Source organism: Silurus meridionalis, chromosome 7 (genome assembly GCF_014805685.1).
Source record: "Silurus meridionalis isolate SWU-2019-XX chromosome 7, ASM1480568v1, whole genome shotgun sequence".
Classification (NCBI taxonomy): Eukaryota; Metazoa; Chordata; class Actinopteri; order Siluriformes; family Siluridae; genus Silurus; species Silurus meridionalis.
In genome coordinates, this window is record NC_060890.1 from 1,035,772 (window position 1) to 1,058,154 (window position 22,383).

Below are 22,383 nucleotides of genomic sequence, written 5' to 3' on the forward strand. Positions count from 1 at the left end.
TAATAATAATAATAAAAAAAAAGTGACATTTGGGCATTTTATCTTCTCAGGGTTTTTTTTATCTTGTACAAATAAAATGCTTTTATTATGGTCAATTTGCGATAATGACACAACGTTTGCGTTGTTATAAGCTTTTCTATCGATTATGAAATGTATTTCACGTGATGATAATAATAATAATAATTATAGGTATCTTCAGGGGCCAAGCTGCTATAATCATCGAGCTGTTGAAGGCTGATCTGTAGTTTCACTCACGGTGTTGATGTTTGGAACACACATTTTTGCGGAGGATCTACGAGATTTGTTTCGTGACGTCAAAACAAATTGGTGAGAAATGGTGAGAAAAACACCCGAAATTCAAGATGGCCGAAAATGTAAACGGGTCCAAGATAAATCCTTGTTTAGTTGTGGCTAAATGTTTATGAACACAATTGAGGCTGAAATCTGACTGGATAGGAGTGATAAAGTGTTGGAGGAACTTGAGAAAGAACAACAGGTGCTTTCGGTGCTTGGCCCCGGAATAAAAACTTTTTCTTGCCACTAGGAGCTGAGATGGAGCTCCTGCGCTGGTAAGACGTGTCTCGTATTAACGAGCCGATAAAGATTTCTGGTTTCGAGTGGCAGAGATGCGCTTTTGTAAATCCGACCTTAACACACACAGCATGAAGAAGCACTGAGGTAGAAAATAAAGCGTCGGCGTCGTCTAACACTGTAAGACACAATAAACGAGGAGTGTAACGGCGACAAACCCGACCGGAACGTTCCCTCTAACTGCATCGCTAACGGCCTTCATGCTAACAAGCGGAGAAAAAAAGCGCATCGGAGGAAAAAAACAAAAAAACAATCACGCCTGCTCTAAAGGAATGTACGAGTAAATCGTGACTCAAAAGTATTTGGACACGCATTAATACGCGTGGGAGATGCAAACTGAAGTGAAGTAGACGGAACGTGACCTCCGTCCACTGCATTAGAGATTAAGACTCGGAGTTGCCTTCAGGAGTGATTTTTTTTTGTTTCAAGTGCAAAACCCAATGAGGAAACAGCAAATAAAAAATAAAAAAAATACACAGAAAAAAACACACGAATCAGGAATGTGGCAAAGACGATGTTTAGTGTTTCAACCTTAAAAAGATTTTAACGTAACAAAATAACCGTCTAAAAATCAAACATTCTGGTTGTCTACGCGGAATTCTTGCGTTGCGTAACTGCTCACGGACGAGATAAGACACAACATACTGAATAAAAAAAGGGATCATTGTCTTACGGCTGGTTCTTCGTTCGTCTTTGACGCCAAACACCAAAAATAAAGGCGAAGCGCCGCTGCATGTGTCCGGAATTAACAATTAATACACGCGACTTCTTCAATCCGTCCTGTACATCTTTATATATTACACCTTTATTATATACACCACGCCCTACACCTCATCACTTCCTCTTCAAGCCCTGTCCACAAAAATCCAACATTCAGACCTGCGAAATGTGCTGTATTTTTTATTACGCGGGATCCGGTTAAACGGCTCCGGATTCGTATCACGGCGGGTTCATTTGATTATTTTTAGCATGAAAGAAGAAAACGGCAATTTTTTGAGTGCGTTTTAATACGGTTTAAACAGGCAGCAGCACGCAAAGCGCTAATGCCGCATACGGTGCATTTGTTACCGCCCGAATGGCGTCGCTCCACGTGGCCCTCTAGTGGGCTGTTAAACATTAAGCATGAAAACAGCTTACGGTTATGAACCATCAACTTATACATTATATAATACACTTAATCGAGGAAAAAAAAAGCTGACTTAAATACAAGCACATTATATTCACTGACTTGAGCCGCTGGAAAGTTTACTCAGGTACACGGTGCTATTTTGAAAAGCCATCAAACACAATGTCAGGGCCGGGGGAAGGGAAATCCATCACAGGAAGTGATGCATCGTTGTGCACAACTTTGCCTAGTGTCCTACTGGTCAAAGCGATAAAATCTTGACAAATATCACAAACAGAACACAATATGAAACCTGTAATGGTGGAATGTTATTTTTTTCTCTCTCATTGCTTGTTGCTCGATGTCGCCTCCCAGTGGACACGAGGGGCTTTCGCTCATCACTGACTGCTTCAGTCCAGGTCTACCGAAACGCTGACAAATAAATATACGAAGAAGCGCTAAAAGGCGATGAAAAATGGCAGAACCAGCAACCCCAAGTGGCCTGGATGATGTTTTCCAGAATTCTTTCGCACAATTACTTTCCATGTTCCATCAAAGTTGCCGACCTCAGTTTCCACGGTGAACAGATGAAAGCTGGACCAAAAGATGTTACATATGTTTCAATAACGGCATTAAAAGGTGTTCACAAAATCGGCTCCTCGTCGATACCTGGTGGCCCAGAGGACCGTCAGTTTAGACCCAAAACACAGCCGGATATTGTGTATTCCTTCAGCATTCAATCTGGGACTGCAGCTGCCTGCGCAGGGTGAGGGTGCGCCGATGGAGCTGCTGCATCTGCTGCATCCGGTCTCGCTGCCGCGCTAGGTTCTGCGGCATCGGATACCTCTGGCACCCGTACAGGAAGCGGTACGGGATTCGGACGTGGCACGCGGTCGCCCTACAACGAGGCTGCGGCATCGGAGGGAGGAGCATCCACCGTTTTCTCTCAGCGCAGTACCGGTACGCCTCTTTGCGGTACTGCTTGTCCACGTCGTCGCTGTTTTTCCAGCCGCCGATGACAAAAACATCGTCTCCGAGGAAGCATACCGCGGCTCCTTCGACACTAGTGACCTCTGGAGGCAGGCTTTCGAGGATCTCATCCGAGATTCGGGCACTGATTTTCAGCCGCGCGGCTTCGTCTCTGACGTTGGTGTAGCTTCTCGGACAGCAGGATGCCGTGTGGTAAAAATTGGTGGATGCCACAGCCATTTGGAAGAGGCAGTAATTGTCGATCAGGGGCAAAGAGTCAACTTCCTGCCACTGGCGGCTTTCGGTGTCGTATCTGGTCGTCACGGTCTTCAGTCCGTCATCGTTGTCGGTATCCACAGGCGTCCTCGCAGTCACATAAACGTACCGATCTTCAACGCTAATCGCTTTGACGTCCCGCAGGATTTTCGGTGCCGATTCCAAGTTGTGCCACTTGTCCTGCTCCGGTTCGTAAACGCTTACGTCCTTGAAGCCTGGGCTAAAGTTTCCGTGCCCTCCAATGCTGTAGAGGATATTTTTTACGCACGTAAGCCCGAATGAGTGTTTTCGTGTCGTCAGATTGCTCACTTGCTCCCAAGTGTTGCGATTTGGATTGTATCGCTCCACGGTTTTGGCGAATCCGGGCTCCATCGATCCTGCGACGTAGACGTACGAATCCGTGACCGCGATCGCGTGGCCGTCGAGGTGGTTATGGATGTGTGGGAGGTTCACCCAACGATCTTCGTAGACAAAATACCCAACGCACTCGCTCAAATAGTCGCCTCCTTCCGAAACACCGCCGACCACCATGATGACGTCCATGTTTTGCCCGAAACGAGGCTGAAAGGCGGCCCAGAATTCCGAATCGGACGGCGACTTTTTGTGGTTCTCAAAACGGATGGCGTGACTCTCCACAGCCTCCGAGACCAGTTTGAGACACGCCTCGTTCCGCGCCACGAGCGGCTCATTCTTCACCACCCTCGTCAGGTAAGTCGGCTTGATCTGCGGCAGCCTAAGTAGGCGGAAAAGCTCCTCAAAGTGCCGCTCGCGGTCCTCTGTGCCACGGTGCACCCACTTGATGACAGCATCGAACAAAACCTCCTCCGAGTCGACGGTGATCTCGGCATCGCTCAGCCAGTCGCGGACCAGGTGAAATGGGAGCGTGTAGAACTCGTCGTCTTGGATCACCCGGTGGAAGTTGCGGCGGATCATTTCGGCGGCACGCAACGCCAGCTGGTCCAGCGTGTACATGTGCGCCAGGCTGTGTACGGCCACGCAGTTCGCCAGACTCAGCTTCCGCTTCAGGAAATCGCCGCAGAACTCCTTCAGCTGCACCAGCAGGAACCTGTTGGACAAAAAGAACCACAAAGGGGGTGAAGAGGCTTTCCACTTGTAGCATGTACCTTAGAAAGCTGGGGGATAAACACAGGGTCAGCCATGATACATCACCCTTGGAGCACAGAGGGTTAAGGGCCTTGCTCAAGGGCCCAAAGAGCGGCAGCTTGGCATTTCTGGGCCTTGAACCACCGACCTTCTGATCAGTAACCCAGAGCCTTAACCAATGAGCTTCCACTTCCAAGTTTAGTCCTTGGACCACTAAATATAACAGCTTTGATGATGTGGTTTATGACGTGCAGATGAAAAATATTTCCGATATATTCCTTATAAAATACTTGGTAAAAATAAATCGTAATCATATACTTATACACTTAATTTTTTAGCTACTGTTTGATCTTTTATCAGGAGCCCTAGATCATGAACCTGATCATGTTTTTGAGTTTAAGGCTACGTGAATCCGGATAAATTCGAAAACGGCGTTTTTATCTAAAAATGTCCCGCGTCCACACTTTCGTTTTTTAATTGCTTCCCAAAAGTCGCTCATCCACACAGCAACGTCTGATAACGCTCTCATCCCTGTACTGCATGGGATCTACTGCTGAGACGTGAAAACGCCGTTTTGGACAGCGTTTTGTTGATGTGCTGTGTTGACGAAAGGCCAAAACGGAGAGAAATATATGCGTTTTTATACAAAAACGTAGCCTAAAGGTCTCCCTGACCACTTTATTAGAACCTCCTGCTGATTCATGCAATTTATTTAAATCAGCCAATCAGGATGCAGCAGAGAAACATATCAAGAGCTTTAATGAACATTTTCAACACACATCAGAATAATGGGGCGTGTCCTTGTGTGATCTGATCGAATCTGCTTGGCAGTAACTAATAAACACTTTACATCCGGAAAACATCTCCAAACCGCAGGATTCATTCAGGTTTCATGCAGATGAGCTACAGAGGACAGAACATCACACCGGGTTCCTTTTCAGGAGCATTCAGAAAGATGGAACTGGTGACACTGTGACGCTTCACTGCAGAATCTGATGAAGCTCTGAAGTCCATCATAAAAACCAGGGTTATATAAGCAGTGACAGCGCGCGCGTGTGTGTGTGTGTGTGTATCTATCTCACCTGTCAGCGAGCTCCAGCACCTCGTGCACGTTGCTCGTGCTGACCCGGATCTCTCCGGTGTACATGAACTGCACCACGCTCTCGACGGTCTCGCGCTCGGGCCCCGCCTCGCTGCTCCACTCCTTCATCTCGACGCGCCGCGACACGGACTCCGCGTACTGGCCGCCGAGCAGCGGGGTGAAGTAGTCGGTGGCGGCTGCGAGCACGGAACGGTGCGCGCCGAGCTCGAACCCGGTGTCCGCCCCTGCGCTCTCTACTCTTCCTACACCACCTCCTCCAGCACCACCGCCGCTGAACGCTAAAGTGACGTCGCAGAAGAGCCCGAGCTTCCGCTGCTCGTTCTGCCGCCGCGCGAGCTCCGAGCAGTGCTGCGCTGAGGAGAACTGTTCGGCTTCCTCTGGTTCTCCGTCACCCGCCAGAGCTGCCGCCGCTGCCGCTGCCGCTGCTGCTGCCGCTGCTGCCGCCGCCGCCGCTACTACCGCGGGCCGCTGCACCTCCTCCGGACTGGTAACGGAACTCGAACCTGCGCTCCGGCCTGCGTTCGTGTTCGGGCTCGTGCTCGGGCTGGAGGTCGGGGCCGCCGCCGCCGTGGATGATGAGGATGATGATGATGATGACGATGCCGCCGCTGCTGCCGCCGCCATGTCGCACGCCTCCGCGGGTCGAAACCGTAGAACACGCGCTAACTCGGTCCGGTAGAGCAGACTCAGGCACACGCACACGAACATACACACCACACACGGGCGAACGGACGCACGCGCACACGCCGCACCGATGACGTTGCCATAGAGCCGAAAGCTGTCCGCTTCCGGAAGTGAACCCGAGCCGGGACTACAAAACAAAGACTACAATTCCCACCTACAATCCTCCAGGAAGTACCGGCCAATCAGAAACGCCGCCGTGCCCGAGCGACTAGCGTTTTAAAAAGCGAGAGATATGAAATCTGAAATCTATAAAACACATTTTATATTTCATAAACTTCTTTTATATACGTCAAAATTATTCATTATGACGTCTTTACAAGTCTGTAAATATAATAATAACAACAATAATAATAATAATAATAAATGATGATAAAGTTAAAGCCTAATACAGGTACTTTCTTTATTAATTTAAAGAAGAATAACAAAAAGTATCAACAAATAATGCATATTTACATTATAACAATCATATAACATTGAGAAAATAAAAAGGGAGAAAAAAAGGATAAATGTTTCTTCTTTTTCCTTTAAAGCGCATAGAGGGGACTTTACTTAACATAAAATTATCTTTAAAATATTTATAGAATTTAATAACTCAAATTTAAGAATAAAATGGTCAAATTTCTGCTTATTGATGTCAAATGTACCGTATTTACTGTCAAATTCTTTTATGTACACATTAAAACATTTTGCTTTTGTGTGTATAAGAATAAATAACATCTTTTAAAGAGAAATGAATCCTAAATAAAATCCTATTCCTCCTGTAAACTTCTCTCGAGCACATTTCTCTTCATAATGCGCCTTTTGTGATGTTGAAAAAGATTTCTAAATGTTCTTCAAGTCTTTTTGGTCAGAAGTTTCTGTGCTACTATTCTACAGTTCTAAAAAAATACAAATAAAAAATGTACAATTTACAGAAGCTTTTATTTGTAGGTTTTCACTAAAATAATGGTCATTTTGATTATACGGTTTTATTGCTTTGACTCTTGGGTAGAATTAATCTGCAGAAAAATGATATTAATCATAAACCCAATTTTATATGATTCTACTCTGTTATCAAGTCCCTCATAACTTCCTTCAAGAACATGTCAAAACCTTTAAACTCAAAGGCCAAAAACACATTTTTTTAATGCCTTATGTGCATTCTCTTCTCTTCTTTATATTTGAGCTTTTGGGATTATTTATTGTGAATTCTTGCTTGCAATAAAAAAGAATTTAAAAATAAGCTGTTACTTCTTCACCAAATTCTTCACACATTATTCATTTATTTCTGTAGAAAAACAAATCATCCAGAAGTAATGAAGAGGTTTATCATGTTGGAAATGTTTAATCTGCTCACACATTCTGACTGCTTACTGAATTACACTGAGATACAATCAAATGTCTCCTGGAAATTGTTCATCCCTGTGATACTTTAATGTGCTGGATCAGGGAGCAGGACTACTTACTGCACAAGCCATCAAGAAGCTGGTTATTAATGTTGACCAGCTTCATCACTGTCTGCGTCTATCAGCTATAATTATAACTAAGCAGAAAAATAACCAGCTGTGAACTCAGATGAGGAAACTGGGAATCACTTTACTGTTCAGGTTGAATTTGGCTTCAAATATGAGGCGGTATCAAAAAGTTTCTTTGTAACAGCCTGACAGATGGCATTACACACAGTCATAGGGAGCACCAACCTTCATCATGCTGTGCAACGAGATTCTCCTAAATAATGTGGTTAAATGCTTTATGACCACGCCCCCTTCAGCAAATACTGAGTGGTGAGACGCTCAGTTTATATAGTTTGAGTGAAGTTTACACACACACACACACACACACACACACACGTAACCAAGAATGACTTTATTATATTCTACAATATTACAGTTTTAGGCATTTGTTAAAAAAAGAAAGAAGGAAAACAGAACAGAAAAAAAAGCTGCTTGTATTCACATTTAAATACAGAAACATAAAAGCAAAGTCGTAACAGAGAACCCGCGTCTCTCCAGGAACCAGAACCAAACAGGAAGTAACTAGTGAGTAAAGAAGGAAGGAGGACATGCAGGCAGGCTGGTAAATGAGACACAGCTGTCGCTGAGGCTTAGCGTAAAGAGTTAATACATCGGTGTTCCTATCACACACACACACACACACACACACACACACACACTCTAACAGCAGACTTAAAACTTTTTCGGTAACAAACTTGAACACAGGAATGAAACGAAGAGTGTGCATGTGTGTGTGTGTGTGAGATTAAAATATATTAAAAAAAAAGTAAGTTTTCCTGTTTTTCCACGGTCCCAATTGCGCTTTTAACTTTTAGCACACCCTCATCCACTTCCCCTAATAGTGAGCTTCCGGAGCGACCATTCCCCAGAATGCTTTGCTCCAATCGCACGTTTATGATTGCGTAACCACGTAACCACAAACATTTTGTATTATAATCAGACTAGCTAGTAAACTAGCTATAAGGGAGCCGGTTATCAAGCCGGTTAACAGCTAGTTACCGGTGCCGTTTATCTGGTAGTGCAAAACTATCTGGTTTCAGAAATAACTAGTGCTCTTGCTCACACGCGAATGTGAGAACTAGACAGCGTGATAACTAGTCATTAGTTAATCTATTAAACCACCAATAAGAAGCTCCCCAAGGTAAATAATTAGTAAGTAATTACACTCAGCATAGTTTGCTAAAGGGAAGTTATTAATCAGCTAGTTATGTTATGAAGGTTGTAAGCAAGTTTACACCATCGCTCTGGACCGGGGCGTCTGCTAAAATGCCCTAAATGTAAATGTACTAGTTCTCAAAGTAGTTAAGAACAAAGACAAAACAAAACAAATGAAGCCGTTAACTATGAAGCAAGTAATAACGCTTAGTAAATGAACACTTGAGGAAAGTCGCTATCCAGGGTGCTAGTTATCACGCTAGGTCGAGAGCTGTTCTAGTTCTCAGCACCGTATGAAACCAGGAACACGAGGAGCCATGGAGGTAAATAGTTATTTGGTAGCGTGTTGTTAAGACCACTAGTTATGAGTAATGAAGTGATGAGCTACGCAGCTAGCTATAAAACCAGCTAGCTGTTCAGCAAGTCAGCAAACCGGTCGATTAATGTGCTTATGCAGTCGGAGTGTATTTGTGTGTGTGTGTCATTGAAGCACACTTATAAGGTGCTAGGAAAGTGGACTGAGGGGTGTGTGTGTGTGTGTGTGGGTGTGTGTGTGTGTGTGTGTGGTGTGTGTGAGAGAGAGAGAGAGAGACGCAGTGGCAGACATTAAATAAGTGTTCCATAACCTTCATGTGAATATAAATAGCGCACTTCATTTACCCTCCACCTCCTTTTTGTGATTAAACACAGCCCACAGGTTAGAGACCAAACACTCAGATGGTCATGTGCTCAGGAAGCACATAGGAAATGTCGTCCCACGGGTGGCGGTACAGGCCCTGTTTCAATCTCTTCTGATCCAGGTAGTGACCTAGAGAACATAAAAAAAAAAAAAAAAAAAGCTATTACCCGAGTTTCCTCCCAAATCACCAAAAAAAGAACTGCCGTCTGTGTGTAGCCTCTGGTCCAGGACTCTGGAATAGTCGGTCACTAATAGCGTTGCAAAATTCTGGGAATTTCCAAGATTGGAAACTTTCCATGGGAATTAACAGGAATAAATTAAGCCTCTAACAGGGAACTTACATGTAGTTTAAAAAACATGCAGGACCATTTTGGTTAAAAGAATGAGATTTAATGTAATTTTAGTTGAATGTCTCCCCTGCACATTTATCCCACCATCCCCATCACAACATTACACACAGCTTTTCATTAATCCTGCACGTGGAAAACTTTCTTGTGTGTAAGCTGTTGTGACAAAATGATAAACTTATATTAACAATTAAATAAAATAAAAATATCTGTATTAGTTTGCACGCTTGTCTGCCTATGACCAAACTAAATGTCTATATTACACAGCTGATTACATACATTTCCCCAAATTTCTAATTAATTCCAATAAACTCCTGGTAGGTTTCCAACTTGGAATATTTCCAAAATTTCCTAGATGAACTTCCCATCGACTGTTTCTGGAAAGTTTCAACCCTTTACAACCTCAGTTACTATTATGGTTGTGCTGAGTGTTATTATAAAACACTACTGAGTAGAATACAGTGCTGTGTGTGTGTGTGTGTGTGTGTGTGTGTGTGTACCGATGAATCCCATGCTGCGTCCCAGAACAAAAATCCCATTCAGAGCGCCAATTTCCACGTACTCATCCGCCTCTTCTCTGAAACACACACACACACACACACACACACACACACACACACACACACACACACATTACAAACCACACCCTGCTTAAGCGTGTTCAGTGGTGGTCCTCAGAGGACAAGTGCAGGTGTTATACCGAGTGAATCCTCCACACGTCCGCAACAAGTCCACAAACGCAACACCAATGAAACCGTCCACATTCAGGATCAGATTCGGCTTCTGTAACGGAAAGATAGAGAGAAAGAGAAAAAGAAAAGAGAGAGAGAAAAGAGAGAGAGAGAGAAAAGAGCATAATATAAAAAACAGCAATACGTTTTACTCAAAATGGGCGCACACACACACACACACACACACACACACACACACACACACACACACACACACACACACACACACACACACACACACACACACACCTTGGATGTGGTGATCTTTTCGACGTCGAGAGCGTAGTCCAGCAGCTGTGTGGCGGGAAAGTGCTGCTTCACAAAGTCCTTCAGGATCTGGACCCTCATATCAGGATTATTAATCTAACACCAACACCACCACCACCACCACCACCACCACCACCACAGGGTGAACAGGAGGCGTATTTCATTATTTTTGTTCTTTATATTTATTCAGTATAAATAGTGTGATGTTGATCATTTATTAATTGAACTTTTTAACTGTGAACCTTCAACACTACAGCAACAGAAGGTTTGTTCATGTGCAATTCACCACAAAACACAAGTAAAGTGCATTAATAAAAACGTAATAAAGTGCATTAATAAAAAATCGTTTTTAAACGTGTTCATAAAAATATATATCCTTTCACACATTTTAAGTTTTATATATTAGAATATATATAATTATACATTTACACCCCCCCCACTCACTCCGATTAAAAATCCATAACATGCAAAACATGTGGAAACCCTGGTGTGTGTGTGTGTGTGTGTGTGTGTGTGTGTGTGTGTGTGTGTGTCTCACCGATTTGACGCGGTGCCCAATCCCCATGATGAGTTTGCCGTCCTTCTTCATCTTGTTGACAAACTCCATGGGCAGCACCCCACTGTCGAACGCTTTACTGAACTGTTTAGCGGCAGCGTCCAGAGCACCGCCAAACCGATCACCCTGCAACACACACACACACACAGGTTTTCAGAAAACAATACAGAAAATTAAACCTGCATCCCTCCTAACACTCGTTTGTACATAGAGAGTGTGTGTGTGTGTCCGTGCAGGACGTACGATGGTGAGCAGGCCAGACGTGAGGCTGGAGACGAGGTCTTTCCCGGCTCGGGCGCACACAATGGTGTTATGAGCTCCAGACACAGCGGGGCCGTGATCCGCCGTCACCATCAGACACATCTCAATGAACTGACACGCATACCGGGGCAACCTGCCATCACACACACACACACACACACACACACACACACACACACACTCAGTGTCAACTTATAATGCTCCATCACTGTTCCATAATCATGTAATGTGACCTATATAGTGAGCAGGGTGTGTGGTCTGGGACATGCCCACATTGGTCTGATGAGGTATTATGTGATTTAATAGACAGTAGGTGCATAAACTGGTTCCTCAGTAGACCAAGTAGGAAGAAGGGCAGGGGTCCCCAAACTACCCTCTGAACAATGCCAGAGACGTGTTTATAAAATCTCATTTTAAATATAGTTATTAAACGAGGTTGAGACACCGACAGCTGATCGCTGGAACTATCGGCAAAAATCCATACAAAAATACGTGTTTTGATTAAAATAGCAATAAATATAAAAAACAGCGTTTAATAGGCTTTCGTAAAGTATTAGTCTGTATGGTGCAGAACAAAATAATAAACTTATCGAGCATTTGGAAGCAAAATAAATACATTTAAAATCTTCATTAAATCTCACTCAGGCTCATGTCATTTCCTGTTACAGACCGACATTAAAGAAAGGAAAAATCATGTGGCCATTACAGAAAAAAAGCTTGGGGACCCCTGGAGTATGGAAAAGGGGATAAAGATACTGTAGAAAAGTCTACCTCCTTTGGAACCAAAGAAGTCCAAGGACTCCACCTAAACCCATCTCCTCCTTGAAGACCTCAGTGATGGGCATGCCAGCATAGATCAGCTCCTGTCCCCTCTCATCACAGATACTAGTCATAAAGGAGGCTGGCTTACGGATCAGACCCAGCTCCTACACACACACACGCGCGCGCGCGCACACACACACACACACGATTACACTACGCTGTATTGTCATTTAATAAATAAAAAAGATGTGGGAGAGCCCCTCACCCTGGCCCAGGAATAGTCCATCGGCACTGTGGGAGGGGGAACTTCCTGTGCAGGAACGATAACGCCGCTCGCCACCAGATTGTCATACACCGTTCTGACCAATCACAGCACAGCAATCAGCTTTATAATATTCATCATATAATTATTGTACATAAAATTATAATAACTCAGGAACTATTTTATATCTATATTTTTTTTTCTTCTTCTTTTAGAAAGAATCATCTGAAGCAAAAATGGCAATAATTAAAGTTTTACATTATTTAACAGTTTTTTAATTAATAAATGAAAATTAAGGATTTTTGCTTAATTTTTTTTTTTTTAATTCTCAATTATGGAATAAAAAATGGAAAATGATAATATTTTTTTAAAGCATCTTAATCCTTAATCATTTCTGATATTACTTTACTGCTTTAAAAAGTCTGCTCTAGTAATGGGTTTAGGATTATTTGGGACCTGATGACGTCTCCGAGCTCGTCGAAGCTCTTGGGAACGTAAACCCCGGCCTCTTGCAGTGCCATGTTCTTCACCACGGCCGTCTCTGAGGTCTGATTAGCGCATGCGCCGGCGTGACCAAACTGCACCTGAAACAAACACATATATACAAACGTTACGTTAATATGTGCATACACATCAGTGAGTGTGTGTGTGTGTGTGTGTGTGTGTGTGTGTGTGTGTGTGTGTGTGTATAAAATACTAACCTCGGAGGAAAAGAGGGTAGCGCAGGTACCGATACACCAGCACACCACGGGTTTAGTGATCCTGCCCTCCTTAATGCCGTCACAGATCTTATATTCTTCTGTACCGCCAATCTACTCACACAAACACACACACACACACACACACACACACACACACACACACACACACACACACACACACACACACACACACACACAGAGAGAGAGAGAAAGACAAAAAGGCAGAGAGAATGAGACACAAATGACACCAGCATTTTGCCTGCAGTAACATATTTGATCCACAGGAAGTGACATCACTACAGCCATAAGAGGTACATTCTCACCTCTCCCAGCACCACGATCATCTTCACCCCAGGCGTGTCCTGATAACGCAGCACGTGGTCCATGAATGTAGACCCGGGATACCTGTGTAACCATCGGTGTTGATTGATTGATTAACAGCAGCTCTGACAGTGAGGCGGGTTTTTATTAATGCGCTCTTTTCGTTTCTATAGTAACAGCTCATTCACGTGTGGGATTTGCACTTATTTTTTTTTACAGTGAGGTATAAAATTTAGGGAAAGAGTCTTTTTTTTTTTTAGAGAATTCGCTCCATCCCAGAATATACAGTGGTTGTTGTCATGGTAACCCCTAACCGTTGATCATTATCGTTTACACAACAAGACCTCACCTGTCCCCTCCGATGGCCACGCCCTCGTACACGCCATCCGTGGAGCGAGAGATGATGTTGTTGAGCTCGTTAGACATGCCGCCCGAGCGCGACACGTACGCCACGCTGCCTGGCCGATACAGCTTCGACGCCAGGATGTTGTCCAGCATCCCGCCGGTGTTCCCGATCTTAAAGCAGCCGGGTTTTATCCCGCCCACCTCGAAGAAATAAAAAAAAAAAAAAACAGATAAACTTCCTGGAATGCTTTGCTGGCTAAAAATAGAAACGATTTTCATATCCGAAGCAACACTTTTTTTTTCATAAAAGTTGGATGGTTGTCATGGTAACTAGGCAATAACTGAATTGAGATTACAATAGACAAGCACAAACAGGAAGTGGGAATTTTTTTGTTAGCTTAAAAGAAGTGGTTGAGACTTTGGATCTGGGGGTTGTGGGATCGAGTCCCAGCCATAGCAGGCTGACACTTTTGGCCCCTTAATTATGGCACCCCATAGCGTGGGAATAATAAAACAATGATGTATGCACTATTTTGGGCATTGTTTCTTGTGCGATTTGGGACGGAACCCACGAATCACGGCCGCGCTTACCGTAGCCGGGCCGATAATGGTCACGCCTTTCTCGTCTGCGGTTTTGATGAGTTTCCGCGTGAGAGCCTCAGGAATTCCCTCGGCTATGATGGCTATAGTGTGGATCTAATATAAACACACACACACACACACACACACACACACACACACACACACACACACACACACACACACACACACACACACACACACACACACACACACACACACACACTGAGCTTTAAGCATAGATTTCACAATACAGTAAATAAAACAGGTTTTACTCCATTTAAGTGTGGTTTAAATAAAAACATTTATTTGGTGTCATATTGGTTTCTAACATCAATAAAGACCTTCTTTTCTTCAGGTTATGGTTTCTCTAGTGTCTGTATATACCGTACGTCTCACTGATCAGCTTGATTTATTTACAGCTTTAGCCCAATATTTAATCATCGAATTATAATCAGAAGGATATTTCTCGCAGTTATTAGTCGTTTTAGAGAACCTTGAGCTGGTACAGGACTTAGACAAAAATATAATTATGTGTGCCAGAGTCGAAGAGCAGCTCTTACAGGTGTGACATTTAAAACCTGACGGTTCGGCCCAAACCTGTTCCCTGCGTCAGGCATATCCTCACTGATTGTTAACGTACTGTTGTATTGTCATCGTGAAAAGCGAGCAGGCTTTCAGATTTAATCCTTTCACCAATTACTACTGATACAGGAAGTGAGCATCAGAGATCATCCAAGAACCCTGAACTACACTACACTGCACTACACACCACACACACACACACACACACACACACTCTCGCACAGAGTCAGTAGCTTTACGCTATGTGTACTCTGTTGTAAGTCAGGAGTGTGTGGTTTGAGACTAAGTGCACACCTGCGGGTAGTTCATGGTCTCCATGGTGCTGTCGAAGGCCGAGCGCAGAGATGCGAAGCTGATCAGGACGTCCACCTCTGGGTGCTTCTTCATGGCATCGGCCATGTTCTTATAAACGGGTAGCAAGATCTCCTTATGACCCCAGTAGAACTTCTGCTTGTGGTCTCCTCTGAGGACAGAAAAGAAAACTCAGATCATTCTGATTGGTCAGAAAGTGTGTTATAAGGAAGGAGTCTCAAGGTGCCTCTTTGGGATAGAGGAGTTTATGCTTGATGAGCTACAGGTTTTTTTTTGTCTTATTAACTTCTAGAAACAGAGATTGAAGTGTAAAATATAATCTTTTCTAATATATAAACTTACGTAAATGGATAAACCATGGCTGCTACCGAGGGCTCTTCACGAGAACATACATAGTCGAAGTCCAGCATTCCCTGAACCGCTCGCGTCTGCATCCCCCACACTATAGACTTCGTGTGTTTACTGAACAGAGTGGTAGCTTTAGCTAAAGACAGACAGAGGGACAAAAAGAGAGAAGGAGAGAAAACAACAGTGATTCTTCCAGTTCTCATTTTCTGCTCAAAATTGGCACAAACAGAAAGCTAGGGTACTCAGGGGGCGGGACAAACACCACTACAGACTCCTGATTGGTCATATCTCTTTTCAATCAATTATATTTTTTGTAGGTTTTTCTTTCTATTATTTTACTAACAATCACAGATCACAAACCCCCAGAGTACAATCAGCTCCTGTTCATACCAGTCCTTTGTTAGGAGGAAAAAAAATCGATTAAATTTTAATACCCCAGCGTATCAACTTTCCCGATTATTGCCACACCCCCAAATCCTCCCAATAACAATTATAGGTCATTAAGGTGCGGTCCACACACACGTAAGCAGGTGTGAGCAGAAAAATATCAATGAGCCCTGCTTCCTCCATAAATGGAATGCGTGATAAGAAACATCTTTGATCTTGGGATAACATCTAGCATCTTGCTTAAACACACACACACACACACACACACACACACACACACACACACACACACAATGGGGGTTAATTCTGATTTAGAAATCCCATCAATCAATGTCAAAGTCAGAATCTGTAACTCGGAGTTACGTCTTTTGTTTGTACCAAGATAGTAATATTATAGTATATTTTCCTAATAAAATAAATAAATAAAGTGGACAAATGCACTACATTGCCAAAAGTATTGGGACACCTGACCTTTCCTGCCACATGCGGTTCTTCTCCAAACTGTTCGTGCAACGCTGTACAGGACGTGTTTGGATGCCGAATCATTAAATTGTGTGTTCCTTTGCACTTGGAAACCCAAACCTGTTCCAGCATTGCACAAAGCAAGCTCCAAAAAGATCTGGTTTACATGGTTTGAAGAGAAAGATCTTGAGTGGCCCGCTATTGCGCTCTGATCTCAACCTTATTGAACACCTTTGGGATGAATGTGAACGCTGACTGCGCCTTAGGAACCTCCTCACTTCATCTCATCTGCATCAGTTCCTGACTTCACTAAGACCCGTGTGACTGAATGAATCTCCACAATAATCTAGTGGAACATCATCAATAAGGAGTGGAGGGAATTATAGATGAGGGACACCGCAGGGAGTAACTATTACACTACATTCACACTCATGAAGACACTAGAAATGTTGATGAGGAAACGTTTCTAGTGTCTAAACGTCCACCAAAACAATAACGGATTAAATCAGCAGGTCTGGGACAAGAGAAAAGTTATAACAGTATTGGAACGAGGCCCATGTTTGCCACACCATTTAGTTACCATTTATACCATGGAGCCACAGCAAATCCAGGGCCGAAAGAAAAAAGGAGAGAGAGAGAGAGAGAGAGAGAGAGAGAGAGAGAGAGAGAGAGAGAGAGAGAGAGAGAAGGAAAGAGAAAGGGAGACAGTGCAACAGCTGGCACACTCGTCCCTACCTCTGCTCGGCTCTGCCGTGCTCTTGTGCTCTGTTCGCCACAACACAACAACACACAGATAAATAAACAAAAAGGATGTGTTACAGATCAAATCAATAAACTCAATATTTTGTATAACTTTGGTTTATCAGCTCAGGAAAACTGGATAAATACCTTTAAATAAATAAATAAATAAGAGAACACGAGTGTGAGATACACTGTGAGTTAGTAAGGCCACACAAACAAACCCATAACATGCTCCACGTTACGTTTATTCATCTCCCGTGCAAATCTTTACAACCGTAATTTACTGTCGTTTGCTGCTGGAACACGGGCAGTTAAGGGCGCTTTCACACGTGCACGTGACGCTGGATTCGCCTGTGACTGCGGTGCTCACACCTGCCTATAGAACCAAACGGACGAAAGGCCACGTGCAGAGTTTCTGCAGGTTTCACCAGGTCACATCTCAGACTTATAAAGACCTTTTTAAAACCTTTACAAATGCAATTTAACCTGCATCATGTACACAAACGGTGCAAGCAACTGGCCAATATCGAGCCCTAAATTCATTGTTTTCAAGCCAAGTATCTAAACATGTAAAGCAAAGAAAGCTGATTGGCTGTTGCATTTTGGCCTCATTTGTAGTCTAATACAGCGGATTATATTCGAACCAGCGGAAGAACGAACACCAACACCAGGGAAATTAAAACGAAGGCATTTAAAAGTGTGTTACATGGACATCGGAAAAAATTAAGGCCTGTTTTAAAGACCTAGAACAGCAAATCTAAGACTTTTTAAATGTGATACTGTTTAAGAGCCTGCAGAAATCCTGTATATATGTGAAAGCACCCAGTGCTCCAGGACCAGGGATGTGTTTAGGATACGCCTTACAGTGACCACGCCACATTCAGTCTTGTTATTATAGACCCCTGTTTTACTCTGGATGGGGCTACTAATTATTCTGGTAGAGTGAGCAGTTAAAAATAGACCTTTAAAAAAAATCCACAAAAACAGGCAAGATAGCAAAGAAGGATGAAAAGGGAAGTCACATGACCCTTGACACCTTACCTTTAACACTGGTGCTGCATGCACTCTTCATTGACCAAGTCTGATAGAGAGGGGACACTTAAGAAGTGTTGATGTGTTTGAGAAAGGAGGAAAGGAATGAAGGAGGGTTGAATAAAGGAGCAGGAGAAAAGGGTCAAAATTAAAATCGTGAAATAGGAAGAAGAGAAAGGTTATTAAAAAAGGACAAACAAAAACAGAGATAAGCAAAGAGAACAAGCAAATGAGGAAGAAGAGTGTGTGTGTGTGTGTGTGTGTGTGTGTGTGTGTGTGTGTGTGTTTTGAGATGTTGTGAACAGCCCTTGATATAACTTGAGCAGAAACTGGCCTGGTGGATTCCTTTCTAAACCACCGTCACTCAGCGAGAACATGCAGGTGATGCACTTTTCAGTTCTTCCAGATCGCTGTGGAACAACCTGAATCACATGACTACAAGTGTCTCATAGTTCAACAAATCTATAAGCAGAATCGTCATATCAAATACTGCCAATCAAAGTCAGATAAGACAGCAAAAAAGGTCCACCACCAGGATCACAAGTTAAAATCTGATAATGAGAATCAGAGGGTAATGAAAGAAGCCTTTATATTCCTTGCAAGACATCTTGAATCATGTCCTGTTTTCCTTTATTAGAAGTCAGATGGTTCTCCAGAACCTCAGAGTTTTACTGAATATTATTCCCCATGGTCTTTTCAAAATGACTTCCTAGCCTTTACAGAGCTGCTGGCTTCAGGGCCACCAAGCTGGAAGATCTGTAATTGTATCTTGTCGTAATCGTTTCTTCTACTTAAAGTCTGCCCACAGAACAGGATCCACCTCACCCTACCTAAACCAGAACCATGCAGGATCCACCTCACCCTACCTCAACTGACCAGGATCCACCTCACCCTACCTAAACCAGAACCATGCAGGATCCACCTCACCCTACCTCAACTGACCAGGATCCACCTCACCCTACCTAAACCAGAACCATGCAGGATCCACCTCACCCTACCTCAACTGACCAGGATCCACCTCACCCTACCTAAACCAGAACCATGCAGGATCCACCTCACCCTACCTCAACTGACCATGATCCACCTCACCCTACCTCAGCCAGAACCATGCAGGATCCACCTCACCCTACCTTAACCAGAACCATGCAGGATCCACCTCACCCTACCTCAACCAGAACCATGCAGGATCCACCTCACCCTACCTTAACCAGAACCATGCAGGATCCACCTCACCCTACCTTAACCAGAACCATGCAGGATCCACCTCACCCTACCTCAACTGACCAGGATCCACCTCACATATATAAAATATATAGAATGTAAAAAAAAAAATAGAAAAACACTATAACACTTCTTTTGTGCCTCGACGCTTATGAAGAAACCACACCATGTCCAAATATCCTTGGGTTCAGACCTTCTTACAATCACTTCAGACCATCTTTGTTTCCACCTTTCAGCAGAAAAGCTTTCACTTTCTCCAAAAAGGACACGCATGGTCTACACCTCCTCAGGTTCAGCCTAGCCTCCAGGTGCTTCAGCAACACTAATGAGGAGCTCTGGGAACAGGTTCCAGGCTGAGATTTTAAAGAAATAAATACATGAATAAAAGGTTTCCCAGGTGGGGTTTAATTACCTGGTGGAACTCCGGGTTTGGGCTTTTTAGCCGGCGTCAGGTCGTTATTGGGTCTGTGCTCAGAAAAGGAAGCAGTTCTGGTTGTTGCTGGAGTCTGAGAGGGAAAAGATCGAATAATCAAAAACAATGAAATGTAGAAAGTAGAGGTGTAACGGTACACAACATTCACGGTCCGGTACCTCTGCTTTAAAGTCACGGTTCAGGTCAGTTCGGGTAGTTATTCCTTCCATCCTTTATTCGTTCACTCCCTCGATATGAAGAACTATCAGAGTTTTCTCATTTTAAAACACTAAGGAATCCAGATCACGAGACTGTCGTAAAACTACACTGCAAATCGTATTTCCAGTGCAGAGTGAGTAGATCCAGTGACACTGCGCTACTCTGCTGTGTGTGTTTAAGTTTAACTATAATAAAGTAATATTGCGCTCGGAGTGCGAGGCGGAGAATAAACAAACTCGCAGTCCACAACGTGATACATTCCTGAAGGAACTCAGATTTGTTTCCGCACGTTAAATAGATAGCATTTGGTACACATGTGCACCGAACCGAAAGCCTGATTGGGTACGAATACGTGAACCTTTACACCCCTGGTGGAAACGGATATAAAACAGATACTCGATATAAAACTCAAAGTCCTGGATGTTTACTCACCGCAGCACTGCTACTGGAATTAAGCAGGAAGTTGGCGGTGTGAGCGGCAGCCGGAGGCTGGTTCGGGATCGGACGGTGTCCAAGTGCCATGCCAACAATGGCGGTCATGTGAGTCTCGGTGCCGAAGACGTGGATGGGAATCCCGGTGGTCTTTCCTACAGACACATTAACATTTATTAGTAAATTACAGCGTTATAATAAAAAGTCTTTGGATAGATGTAATAAAACATTTCTTAAACAGTATGATGAGTGAAATGTGGTCTTTCAGGTCTTCTACCATACACTTACCGACTTCTCCCATCACCCTGAGGCCTTCTTGGTAATTCGGTCCTCCTCGACGCACAAAAATAGTGACCTCGTGCTCCTTCAGGGGACCTTGGAAGTCCTTAATGGCTCTCACTATGCCCTAAAAATAAAGAGGAAGCCTTGAAAAGAAATCTGCATTCGTTCTGGTCGGAAGACGTAACGACGTATTGATTAACACTTACCTTAAAAGTCGCTGCTACGTTGGTAAAGTTAGCGATGCTTCCTCCGATGATCAGAACTTTACCTGTTGGAGAACCAAAGAAACAACCGGACACACTGAAGATTATTTTGTGTTGCTCTCAAGTCTATTAAACATGATTGTGCATATTTTATAAGTATTTTTATTGTATTTTGTTTTAAATGCACGCACGCACGCACGCACGCACGCACGCACGCACGCACGCACTCACCATCAGGGTGTTTCTCACGAGTCATGAGTGAGAGGATGGTCTTGGCGTAGTCGTATGTCTGCTGTTCACTCGGAGCACCGGAGTACTCGCCGTAATTCGCCAGCTCATCCACTCCACCCAGATCACAGATAGTGTCACTGACACACACACACACACACACACACACACACACACACACACACACACACACACACACACACACACACACACACACACACACACGTTAATGTGGCTTTAATCAAATTAATTACGTTTGTGAGATATTGACAAAAAGAATGATATCTGGATTTTTTTTTTTTCGATAACGATAATTAGACGATATTTCGCGGGACAGCTGGAATCTTTATATCCTTCATAGTCCGTGTGGTGGTCAGTTCAGAAAGTGTGATATAATTTTAGACGATATCGTAAACCCCTAAAGAGAATATGACATTTTCAAACAGAATCTTTACATCCACGCTTGATTTCCAATTCTATTTACTTTGAACAGCGTATTAATGTTCTAAAGGGTCACATTTAATCCATTCGTATGTAGAGTGGCCTAAATTTAGTAGATTTGATTTTATTGGGGGATAAAGGAGATGTTTTGGTGAATGATAACTCGTACTTGATGTTAAAAAGAAGAGCTTTTATGCAAAGTGTGTAAATGTTAGCAGATCAGAATATAAACACATTCAAATCATTATTTGACAGTGATATGGGAGAGGCCTGTAGCTGACTGTTATCACCTTTAACTGAGCCTACCTGTACACAACAGAGGCTCCTCCTCCTGCCACCATGGTCCAGATCCGCCCTCTGGGGTTCAGCAGGGTGAGTTTGAGACTCGCGCCACTCTTAGCATCCAGATCTGCTATGTAAGCTTCCTATACACACACACACACACACACACACACACACACACACACACACACACACACACACACACACACACACACACACAAGAAATATAGTTCCATATTCTGTAGATGTATATATACACCCAGAAACCAACAACTCTTTATGATTAATCAGCAAAGATGTTACCTCAGGATAGGCTTCTCTACCAAATGGAGGAGGAAACTCCACATCACCCCACTTCGGTTTGCAGATGAAATCAGCCGTGGCATCGATTTTTGCCGCCATGTCCAGAATGTACACGCCTTCCTGAGTGACAACTGGAAAAAAAAATCAAAAAAAAAAAAAAAACTAAATCAAAAAATGTATCTATTGCTAATTTATTACTCCTA

The 22,383-nt window shown here is 43.5% G+C and overlaps 2 protein-coding genes and 1 long non-coding RNA gene across 5 annotated transcripts in view; 1 reads left to right on the forward strand and 2 right to left on the reverse strand.

The window, feature by feature from the left end:
* Positions 1–1,092: 1,092 nt before the first annotated feature.
* Positions 1,093–6,990, reverse strand: klhl11 (kelch-like family member 11). The gene is made up of 2 exons (XM_046853691.1): positions 5,128–6,990; positions 1,093–4,007 (listed from the first exon to the last, which is right to left on the reverse strand). Exons 1-2 carry the CDS (start codon positions 5,853–5,855, stop codon positions 2,426–2,428), a joined length of 2,310 nt encoding a protein of 769 aa, XP_046709647.1. The 5' UTR covers positions 5,856–6,990; the 3' UTR covers positions 1,093–2,425.
* Positions 6,991–7,661: 671 nt separating this feature from the next.
* aclyb (ATP citrate lyase b) overlaps positions 7,662–22,383 on the reverse strand; it is an 18,230-nt gene continuing 3,508 nt past the window's right edge. Inside the window, exons 7-30 of one of the 3 annotated variants that reach the window (XM_046853688.1) lie at positions 22,181–22,311; positions 21,902–22,020; positions 21,158–21,294; positions 20,930–20,991; positions 20,730–20,847; positions 20,442–20,596; positions 19,791–19,884; positions 18,167–18,223; positions 17,120–17,149; positions 15,530–15,671; positions 15,170–15,338; positions 14,303–14,407; positions 13,716–13,912; positions 13,369–13,450; positions 13,046–13,156; positions 12,801–12,928; positions 12,348–12,441; positions 12,092–12,246; positions 11,303–11,453; positions 11,042–11,185; positions 10,486–10,599; positions 10,206–10,288; positions 10,006–10,082; positions 7,662–9,287 (exon numbers count right to left, since the gene is read on the reverse strand). In XM_046853688.1, the coding sequence (XP_046709644.1) occupies positions 9,193–9,287; positions 10,006–10,082; positions 10,206–10,288; positions 10,486–10,599; positions 11,042–11,185; positions 11,303–11,453; positions 12,092–12,246; positions 12,348–12,441; positions 12,801–12,928; positions 13,046–13,156; positions 13,369–13,450; positions 13,716–13,912; positions 14,303–14,407; positions 15,170–15,338; positions 15,530–15,671; positions 17,120–17,149; positions 18,167–18,223; positions 19,791–19,884; positions 20,442–20,596; positions 20,730–20,847; positions 20,930–20,991; positions 21,158–21,294; positions 21,902–22,020; positions 22,181–22,311 (2,750 nt within the window). In that variant the 3' untranslated portion in view covers positions 7,662–9,192. The remainder of the gene's footprint in view (positions 9,288–10,005; positions 10,083–10,205; positions 10,289–10,485; positions 10,600–11,041; positions 11,186–11,302; positions 11,454–12,091; positions 12,247–12,347; positions 12,442–12,800; positions 12,929–13,045; positions 13,157–13,368; positions 13,451–13,715; positions 13,913–14,302; positions 14,408–15,169; positions 15,339–15,529; positions 15,672–17,119; positions 17,150–18,166; positions 18,224–19,790; positions 19,885–20,441; positions 20,597–20,729; positions 20,848–20,929; positions 20,992–21,157; positions 21,295–21,901; positions 22,021–22,180; positions 22,312–22,383) is intronic. The other 2 variants (XM_046853689.1, XM_046853690.1) reach the window with 2 other exon arrangements.
* LOC124388727 lies at positions 8,915–17,041 on the forward strand. The gene is made up of 3 exons (XR_006926462.1): positions 8,915–9,045; positions 12,986–13,010; positions 17,012–17,041. It is a non-coding gene; the product is annotated as an uncharacterized LOC124388727 (long non-coding RNA).

Coding starts and splice junctions, on each gene's coding strand:
- klhl11 (XM_046853691.1), bottom strand. CDS start 5,855: ATGTTCGTGTGCGTGTGCCTGAGTCTGCTCTACCGGACCGAGTTAGCG. Junction 4,008..5,127: donor GTGCTGGAGCTCGCTGACAG/GTGAGATAGATA, acceptor TTTGTCCAACAG/GTTCCTGCTGGTGCAGCTGA.